The sequence below is a fragment of the Bos taurus genome, chromosome 23, assembly GCF_002263795.3.
Source record: "Bos taurus isolate L1 Dominette 01449 registration number 42190680 breed Hereford chromosome 23, ARS-UCD2.0, whole genome shotgun sequence".
Lineage (NCBI taxonomy): Eukaryota > Metazoa > Chordata > Mammalia > Artiodactyla > Bovidae > Bos > Bos taurus.
Window position 1 is genome coordinate 3133075 of NC_037350.1, and position 10253 is coordinate 3143327.

Consider the following 10253-nt stretch of genomic DNA (forward strand, 5'->3'; position numbering starts at 1 on the left):
AAGAAACCGAAGTTGATAGGCTACTGATCCAAATTCACAAAATAATAAGGAGCTAAGCGGGAACTAAAACCTAGGTATTTTGATTGTAAGTCCCAGTCCCAATCCCTTGTATATCATAGGCCACCCTGAACACACAGCCAGGAGTCCTCTAATCCATCAAGAAAACAGTCCAGTAATAGAAATTCGGGCTAAGACAAAAAAAAAGCAAGACAAGACTGATAAAACGGCTCAGTTACTTTGGTTCTCAGAGTAAGGGAAGGATTTGTTTAAGGGTCAAACACACAACCAAAAAACCACAGTTCAGAGAGAACCCCAAATATGAGGGGGAGAGGCGGTTAGAGGGACGATGCCTAAATGACCCAGCAGCCTTCCCCACAATCCATTTCTAAAGGAACTTCTCACAGCCTTTCTTCCAAACAGAATAAATTTTCTGTGGCCACGTGGTTCTGGAAGAAAAGGATCCAGTTCTATAGGGCATCTGAGGAAAGACAGGAAAGGAAAAGGGTGCCAAAAATATTGCAGTTTTATTCCATTTCCCTTTCATCAGATACCACCTTCAAGGCTTAGGACACTCCTGTGTCATGTAATACTTTCACATCCTCGCTCAAAGTAGAGGAACAAAGCTAGAAGCAGAACTTCCAGGCTAAGGACTCCCTGCACTACCTCTCAGGGCTATTCCAACAGAAATGGGCCGTTTCCTAGAGCACAACAGCGCCTAAACATTGACTTGATGACTTCCTTTAGAGGACATCTCTGAACTATGAAAAGCGAAGAAACCCAAGTTAAATGTACTCACCTCACGTTGAGAGGTGCTGGGCTCATCATCATCACTGCTGACCAGGTCAATGTATTCCAGAACAGGCCTCAACGGTCCTTCCTAGAAAAGAACGAACAAACTAACAAACCATGCAAAGCTACTCAAGCTAAATTAGCATTTAAGGCAATCCTTTTTGTTGATGTTGGGACTGACTGGTGAGAACTCTTCTGAAGAGGAAACCTTATGGGTGGTACAAAATAATCAGAACAAATGCAGAGGGAAATGCTCAGAGTCCATGACTAATAAATGATAAAACCTGAAAGAGCCCAAGCCACGAAGGGTATTGGGACTATGCCGACTCCTTGGGGAGAGGATTAGTAACACGGGAACGGTGCTGCAAGAACACAGACACTCTAAGCCAATGCTTTTCAGATGAGATGGGGATCTCTGACTAGAAGCTGGGCTGTATTCTGCAGTCGTGCATCAAACCTGGCTCTCCTTCATCTTTTCTTTCCATCCACTCTGACTCTACCATAGACCAAGTCTTGAACATGAGACTTAAAAGCCTAGATCTTATTCTGTAGGCAAAAGGCAATCAATAAATACTAAGATAGGAATAACATCAATCACACAGAGAAGTATGGCAGCAAGAAAAGCAGGAGCAGGATAATTTATCAGTCCACACATAACAATGCAAAACTAAATAGCAGAGATGGCAAAAATAACGGAAGGGCTTTTTTTTTCAGACTGTAAAGAATCTGCCCACAATGCAAGAGATCCAGGTTCAATCCCTGGGTCGGGAAGAACCCTTGGAGAAGGAAATGGCAACCCACTCCAGTATCCTTGTCTAGAGAACTACATGGACAGAGGAGCCTGGCAGGCTACAGTCCACGGGCTCGCAAAGAGTTGGACATGACTGAGTGATTACACTTTCACTTTCATGGTGCATATACAAAAGGATACAAAGGTGAGATGGAAACAAACACCAAAAAATAATCAACTATAAAAAACAGAAGTCAAACAATAACAAGAAGTCAGAGCTATCTCTAAGATTTCAAGCTTGAATGACTACACAACAGTCACATAAAAGGTATACATCTGGAATATGGAGATGGAAGGCTGGCATTCTTCTGGCCATAATGGGTGATGTACAACTGGCAGACAGAGGCAACTGGCAGACAGCTGGAAATGCAGGCCTGTAGTCTGGGTACAGGAACATTACTGCAAATGCAGACTGGAAAGCTGCTCCCCTAGAAAATTATTAACTCTAGAACTAAACTGGAACTATGATATTACCAAGGAGGGCAAAGAGGACAAAGAAGAAATTCAAGGAGGTTCTTGAGGAAATGATGGAATTTTAAGATTTAAGAAGAGCTAAGTAATCAGAGATCTATGAGAATCAGGAATGCACAAATCCAAAGAATCTAAAGATAGAGAAAACCTCAATGAAAAGGTATCAATGCAAATGTGGCCAAAAATACTGAGCACCAAAAAAAAAAGCCACAGAATTTAGCAACAAGGAGATTTTAAAATGTCTTTGAGAGAGCAACTTTCAAGAAAGTAATGAGCATACAAGTCAGACTACAACATTAAGCAGAAAATGAGGAGTAAAGGCCAAGAGTGATTATTCTTTCAAAAAGTCTATGTTGAAAAAAGAGAAAGGAGCACAGGGGAGATTAGGGCTGGGGAAAGATTTCTCAGGTTGGGAAAGATGGCTGTTGGGAAGCCAAAGTGATATGTTCAGTTGAAAAACTAACAGAAAAAGACCTGGGGTCAGGAGACAGAGGATAACATCTAGGTAAAGATCCTCTCTCTGAGACATGGCATCCAGTCCTACAGACAGCTTGCTTCTCTGCCAGCTTCCATCCCTCCCCAAGCAGGAAAATGCTTTCCCTGCAGGTGGGGTGAAAGTGAAAGTGAAAAGTTGCTCAGTTGTATCCAGTCTTTGCAACCCCAAGCACTATCCAGTCCATGGAATTCTCCAGGCCAGAACACTGGAGTGGGTAGCCTTTCCCTTCTCCAGGGGATCTTCCCAACCCAGAGATCGAATCCAGGTCTCCCATATTGCAGGCAGATTCCTTACCAACTGAGCCACAAGGGAAGCCCACAGAGGGGTGATTCAGCCGCTAAGATAAAACCAGACAGCAAAACTGGGCAGGGGCCCCTTGATAAAGTAATCAGGATTTCTGCCTAAACTGTAAAAATGGACATTTAAAAAAAGAGGGTAAGAAGAATATTCTCCTCTGTGGGATCACAGAGGTGGATCACCTACTTTAAGACCCAAACCTGCCACTTGTCATAAGACTGTCAAAGTCAAACAGTCAAGTCAAGAAGGTAGTGGAGGAGAAAAACTATAATAGCTTGCTCTCCTCAAGAAATGTACATTAGGAACTTTATTACATGCCTACTGAGACAGCACACCAAGAAAGTCCCTGAGCTACCAGAAACCAGGAACACACAGAGGCTGGGGCAGAGCTTCCACGAAGGGAAAGCAGGTAGAGAAAAAAGGGAGATGACAGGCTAACAGGGCACAGAGCACAATGGGACAGGCAGAAAACACCACCATCAGGACAATGGTCACAAATGATGAAAAAGTAGCTGCAGAAACAGAAGGAAAGGCAGGAATAAGGAGAGATCAGAGCAGCAGAAATGCCCCACTGGGGTCAGCCACAACACTGACACAAGCCCACTCCTGAACTACTCAACGACAACGACTTAGGATTCCCAGCAGAATAAAACAATCAGGATTGAGGCCCATAAATGAGAAAAAGCAGGGGTCATTTATTCATTTACTCAAAGCGTGTTACGGAGTTATAAGTGACAGACAGGTAGAAGAAGACAGCGTGTGTTTCAGACCCCAAAAGGAAGAGGCTGAGCAGAAGAAACAAAAGGTAACTATCCCAAAGGAAAATACTACTTACAAACACTCTACACTACAGCTAATTTTTACAGTGGATATGGACAAGCTTCCATCATAATGAACCTAAGGAATCAAAACCCTTTGGCCCTCCATTTATTTCACTCTAGTTGGGAACATCTGTCACTGAGCCCCATTCAGGCAATGGTGCTAAACTTTCCATGTACACTGTTCCATTCAATCCCCCACTCCTTGGCTTTTATGCCATGTAACAGGAGAAAACTAAGTGAGGCCCCCTGGTTCTGTAATCACAACGCTGGCTGTGTGGCCACACCAACTCTGAGCCAGTCCAAAGTATACACACTACTTTTAAATCAATACTTATGTCCTAAGCTTATAAGATAAGCTACTGTCTCCTTTAATATGAGCAAAAAGACTATCTGCTCTTGTTCCCAACTCTGAATAACTCATAAAACTGACCAAAAGATAAGTTATTAATTCTCCCCAAACAGTAATGTTTATAATACAAATATTAAGAAAAGGTAATTTATTATGTTTACACTGGCTGCTTATATCAAAAAGTATAAACGCATGTGGTTCTCCGATCACAAGGTATTTTTTTTTCTTAAATTTGTTCCATCTATCAACTCTTTCCCTCCATATCAGTAACAAAGTCAAAGAATTCTATTACAAGGCCAAACAATTTAGGGGCAGGAGCACAGGCAGAAGCAAAACAGCTTCTGTTCTGAGGAACACGGTTTAATATTCTAAGGTTTAAAAAATATTTTTAAAGAAATAAGAAGCTTTCATCTTTAATTTGTTTTCTATTTCTTTAATTTTGTACCTCTATGAGATGATGTTGCTGGTTAGTCGCTAAGTCCTATCCAACTCTTTTGCAACCCCCTGACTGTAGCCCACCAGACTCCTCTGCCCATAGGATTTCCCAGGCAAGAATACTGGAGTGGGCTGCCATTTCCTTCTCCAAAAGAGCTTTCATCTTGTTATTAGAAAACTGATTCTCATACAATGCCAACACCAATTACCTACTAACTGAAAAGTGACATCAATATACTAAAATACAGTCTACAGAAAAGGCAGATAGTCTACTTCAGTCTAAAACAAACAACATGAATTTGAGCACAGATGCAAAAATCTAATCTGAAACCCTAAATAATTGATATATTTTCCCACACAAAGAAAAGTTCCAGACATAATGAACTTCTACAGTCCTGCCTGATTCAAACATTTCAAATGATTCCCAAATGCCTACTTTAATTCAAATTTAGTCCACAATTCAAAATCCATACTATCTGTCCCAACTGCTCCTCTTCCATTTAAAAAACAAAAACAAAAAACGTATCCTCCAGAACTAAGCATAATTGTTTTCTCATTTTGATGACTTGTTTCTTCTCAAACTACCCTTTTAAACACATATAAACACAAAATGCTCCCTGTGCAAAAGTAACAAACCGAAAATCATGTCTTTTTTTATAGCACATGTACTTTTTTTTTTTTTGCACCATGTACTTTTTATAAAAGAACTCTCTCCTACAACTATTTACAAAGTCCTCCTCCCTATCTCATCTCTCACACTGAAACACTGACACTTATGAGCAGGATTTATTTACAGCTAATCTCTGCAGCTCTAAAGTACTTTATTCAGGACTTAACATATTATGAGCTCAAACATTTATTGAGCTAGTTACAACCCCAAGACACTCAGCCAAAAACCACCCTATTTGTCCAAAACCCCTTGAAATAATTTATGAAAATATACCTGGATTTTCTTCCCTATTTCCACATGTTCAATGATTCCACACTACACCAATCATCTTGACTGAAGCCTAAACCTCACGTGCTGTTACCAACATTATAACAAGCTGCCTCAGCAGTTCTGATACCTTCTTATCTAAAGTATATCTCTTATCTGTGAAAGATCATGTCATTAGCCCTAAGTTAACACGGTTCTCTGGGAGTAAATTAACTAACATATCCGCAGTTTCAAAGGATGCAGAGAATAAAGATGATGGCTGAAAAAGGGAAAGGAAATATCAATAACTTAGAAAATTAGAGCAAAAAACCTAAATGAAAAGTGTGTATGGTAACATCTGGGCTTCCCTCATAGCTCAGTTGGTAAAGAATCTGCCTGCAATGCAGGAGACTGGGGTTTGATCCCTGGGTTGGGAAGACCCCCTGGAGAAGGAAATGGCAACCCACCCCAGTAGTCCTGTCTAGAGAATCCCACAGACAGAAGAGCCTGGCAGGCTACAGTCAGTGGGGTAGCAAGAGTCCAAGAGTCGGACACAACTTAGCGACTAAACCACCACCTTATGATAACATTCTGTCTCCTGAGTTAAGCGATGTTTACACAGGTGTGCTGGCTCTGAAAAAAAATCAGAGGGTAAAGTTACGAACTGTGCAATTCTCTGTATGTGTATTTCAATAAAATTTAAATGAAAGGGCTCATTTTTGCATCTCCACATCTATAGCCTTCCTTTCCTTCAGCATGCTAAGTTTAGTTTTGAACTCTGCATTTTCCAAACCACACAAAGACTACCGTACCACTAGGTGGACACACACGGATTAAAGATGGGAGAGTTAGACAAAGAATGAACTAATAAATCTAACCCAGAGTAAATCAAGAAACATCACAGTGTGCTTTTTGTATCTGAAAAATCTTAAGCACAGAACTAGTCATTATCTTTATTGAACAAGCAATACCCAGAGCTGTCAAATATAGACTGGGTTACAGAGTGAAGTAAAAGATTCTGTTTCTAATGTGTTTTTATTGTCACTGAAGTTTTATCACCAAAAAGGCAGAAGGAATGTTTGTAATAGGTTTCTTCTGGTACTGTAATTGCATTAATACATGTAAGTCACTTATCCATTTGGAACTAGCAAACCTTTGAACTTATATTTGGAAAGAGAGATGAATACAAAATGGATCAAGTTGAACACAATTACATTGGTTGTGTATTTTCTATTCTGGATACAAAGATAAAACAGATCCTCTACATTTAAAGTAATACTTAAAAGAATATTCAACTTCAGAGTAACAGAAGCTTATATTAGGTACTAACAAGCTACAATACAATTCTCCATTCCACAAAGTACATATATATATATATATTTAAATCTTATTTTTGTAGAGTCCATCTGTGACTCTCAAAGTAAGCCCTATAGTTCATGAAGAAGTGTGTCCCTCTTTAATTTCCACAAAATGCCAAAGTAAATACTCTCCATTCATAAATTTTGCCATATTCAGGGAGAACCTTTATCCTAAAGAGCCAAACAAACTTCAGAGTTCAATTTCTTCTACCACCATCCCCCAAAACTTAAAAAATTTAAAATGAAAAGGACAGCATACCACATAGAGGGGCAAAGGCAAAAAAAGCCAAGAAAAGATCTTGTGAAAGATTCCTAAACAAACTCATTGAAACACAGCACAACAGATCATCACAATGGTCTAATGTTGGGGTACATAGAGGACACTGTTTAATAACCAATCTTTGAAAACTAAAACTGCCCAAGAACCAAAATACACAAATACACATCCGACAGGGAATTAAAGAAAGACTGCGTGTATGCATGCTTAGTCCCTTCAGACATGTCCGACTCTGCAGCCCTATGGACCATGGCCTGCCAGGCTCCTCTGTCCATGGGATTCTCCAGGCAAGAACACTAGAGTGGGTTGCCATTTCCTTCTCCAAAAGAAAGATTATACACCTTCAATAACAAAACTTCAACTAAGTGCAGAATTCAAAAAGAATCCTTTACAGTACAATTCTCCAGCTAACGAGGATACTAAAATACTACTTTAAGCACAATCTTTATAAAACTTTAACAGTCTGAGGTGGAAATTATCCCCAAATATATCACAGCACCTCCTTCGGTTATTGCAACCAATGTTTTTCTAACTGTGTTCAGAGCTTCCTATACCCCTGCAACAACATGAGGATTCCTGGGCCCTACCTACAAATCCTGATTCCATAGGTCTGCAGCGGGGAGCAGGATTCTGCACACTTCCACTCCCTCATGCTTGAAAACTCTGTCAGAAGGGGATAAACACAGAAAGATACAGGATGCTCCTGTGATGCAGGCCCCTCACTGTGAACCTGGCCTGCGGGACTGTGATGTAACAGGGTGACCTCAGAGCTCAGTGAGGTCTTCAGGGCACCTGCCCCCACTCTACAGAGACATACAGGCTCTGATGCTGACCTCCTGCAGCCCGCCTCCTTCCCCCTCACTAGCCGCCCCTTCTCCCTAACCTGGGGGCCATCTTGCAGAAGTTACTCTGGTCTCAATTCAAACACAGTCTTAGGAGACCAGAACCCTGTGCACACCAGCGGCTCCATGTACAAAGGAGAGGGGGAGGCATGATCCAGGGTTCAACAGGCCCACAGGCCACAGTCTCTGGGATGGCTAAGGGGGCGGCCGAGACCTCTCTCTGGGCAAACGCTCTACTCCTGTGTCCTGCTGCACGGTGTCCACTCTGATACCCACTCCTGTGACCTGGTCCACGGTGTCCACTCTGATACCCACTCCTGTGCCCTGGTCCACGGTGTCCACTGATACCCGCTCCTGTGCCCTGCTCCACAGTGTCCACTCTGATACCCGCTCCTGTGCCCTGCTCCACGGTGTCCATTCTGATACCCACTCCTGTGTCCTGCTCCACGGTGTCCACTCTGATACCCACTCCTGTGCCTGCTCCACGGTGTCCACTCTGATACCCACTCCTGCGCCTGCTCCACGGTGTCCACTCTGATACCCGCTCCTGTGTCCTGCTCCATGGTGTCCACTCTGATACCCACTCCTGTGCCTGCTCCACGGTGTCCACTCTGATACCCACTCCTGTGCCCTACTCCACGGTGTCCACTCTGATACCCACTCCTGTGTCCTGCTCCACACTGTCCAGTCTGATACCTGCTCCTGTGACCTGCTCCAAAGTGTCCAGTCGGTATGAGACGTCCACACGTTTGCTGGACGATGAGTGAACAGGCGAGGGGAAATCACATCGCGGCTTGTCCCGCACAATCTCTGACTCGGAAAACCCCAAATACCGCTGCTACTTACACTCACAAACTGGATGTCATCTTCGTTTTCCTCCACGGTTGACTCGGACGCCTCAGGCCCAGCTGGAGGGATACATTCTATTATCTATAAAATAAGCCAAAACACAGTTATCCAGACAGCCATGGCTCGCAGGAGGCGATTTTTCCAAAGGGAATGAAAAGGCAGAGCTCTCGAGGAGACCGCCCGGAGCCCCAGTCCCGGGACCGCAGGCCCCCGCCGGCCCCTTCTCCCGAGGAAGGAAGCCTGCCCACGGGGCCAACGGGCCTCGGAACCCGCGCCGCGCCCGGGCCCAGCCGCGGCCCCGGGGCCGGGCCGGGCGGCCATTGTTGCCCCCGGCCCAGGCCCACGCCCCTGGGCCCCCAGGCTCCGGATCCCGGGTCATAGGCCCCCAGGCCCAGTCCGCACCCTCTGAGCCTGCAGCACACCCGGCCCAGCCCGCGACTCACCTCAGACCCTGGGTCTCCCATCTCCGCGACCGCCCGCCTGCCGGCACCCGCGCTGCGGTCTCCACGGCCGCCTCCCCCGCCCGGCCGGCCGTCAGCCCCGCGCCGCCGTGACCCGCCGCCGCGTGACCGCTGAGCCGCCGACTACGCCGCCGAGCCACCGACGCCGCGGGCGTAAAGGGATGCACGCCGCTTCCCGGGAAGAGCAGCCCGCTAGGCCCGCGGCCCCCAGCCTCCCTCGCGCCGCCCAGGCTTCCCGCCCCCGCCGCAAAGACCATTGGGAACTGTAGTTCGGGCCAACTCCCCCGACGCAAGGGCTGCTGGGAACTGTAGTTTCGCCCACACCGAAACCTCCCAAAGAGGCATTGGAACAGCGCGGGGAAAAGACCCTAACCCTTGGAGGGGAAAAGACCCCTCCTGCGCTTCTTGAGGTTGACGTCACTGTCGCTCGCCGGGCGGAGGACTGGCTGCGTCCTGTTTCACAGGGAAGGAGGGGGACGAGGATGGAGAGGAGGGCGTAGGCGTGGGTTCTGTGTTGTTGTGGAAGCGAAGCTCACTGATAAATCTTAACCTTCAAGGCTGAGTGTTAATGCAGCACTAATTTATTAGTGCTTTTTTCTTCGACGGGTCGGAAATCTGGCTGTTTAGCTGAAGACTAAGATCAGAATCTCTAAACTGAACTGAGCTGAAGATCAGAATAGAAATCTGAGGCAGTCTTACCCTGCTCACCTGTTCGCCATGTCAGCCGCCACTCAGAGCCTGTATTGACGCACCTGAGGAGGAAGGCTAGGGTTGACCTGAAGAAACCTGGCAAGGCTGGAGGACCCTGATTCAGTACGTCTAGGACCCGAGGTCCAGCCAACTGTATTTTGGGGCCCTAGACCAGTGATACTATATCGAACTTTTAAAGATGTTCTCAGGTAGTAGGTTAGTGAAATAGAATAGTTGACTGTTTTCCAGTGTTCACACTCAAAAAAACCTGTAAAATAGTCCACTTATGTTCAGATATGTGTTCTCATTTTTTTCACTTACTGCCTTACCAAAAATACCTACTCGAAGGTTTTGAAAAGAGTTTAAGTTGGAAAATTCTTAGACGCTTTTGTTGCCTGTCTGCATGCATGCC

At 44.9% G+C, this 10253-nt stretch overlaps 1 protein-coding gene across 4 annotated transcripts in view; it reads right to left on the bottom strand.

The window, feature by feature from the left end:
- The window catches only part of ZNF451 (zinc finger protein 451), a 90247-nt gene extending 80547 nt beyond the window's left edge, over positions 1 to 9700 (bottom strand). For 2 of the 4 annotated variants that reach the window (XM_010818053.4, XM_010818052.4), the window contains exons 1-3: positions 9134 to 9670; positions 8688 to 8771; positions 797 to 877 (exon numbers count right to left, since the gene is read on the bottom strand). In XM_010818053.4, coding sequence (XP_010816355.1) covers positions 797 to 877; positions 8688 to 8771; positions 9134 to 9154 — 186 coding nt within the window. In that variant the 5' untranslated portion in view covers positions 9155 to 9670. Of the gene's footprint in view, positions 1 to 796; positions 878 to 8687; positions 8772 to 9133 lie in introns of all 4 variants that reach the window. The other 2 variants (NM_001192684.1, XM_005223256.5) reach the window with 2 other exon arrangements.
- Positions 9701 to 10253: the final 553 nt, after the last annotated feature.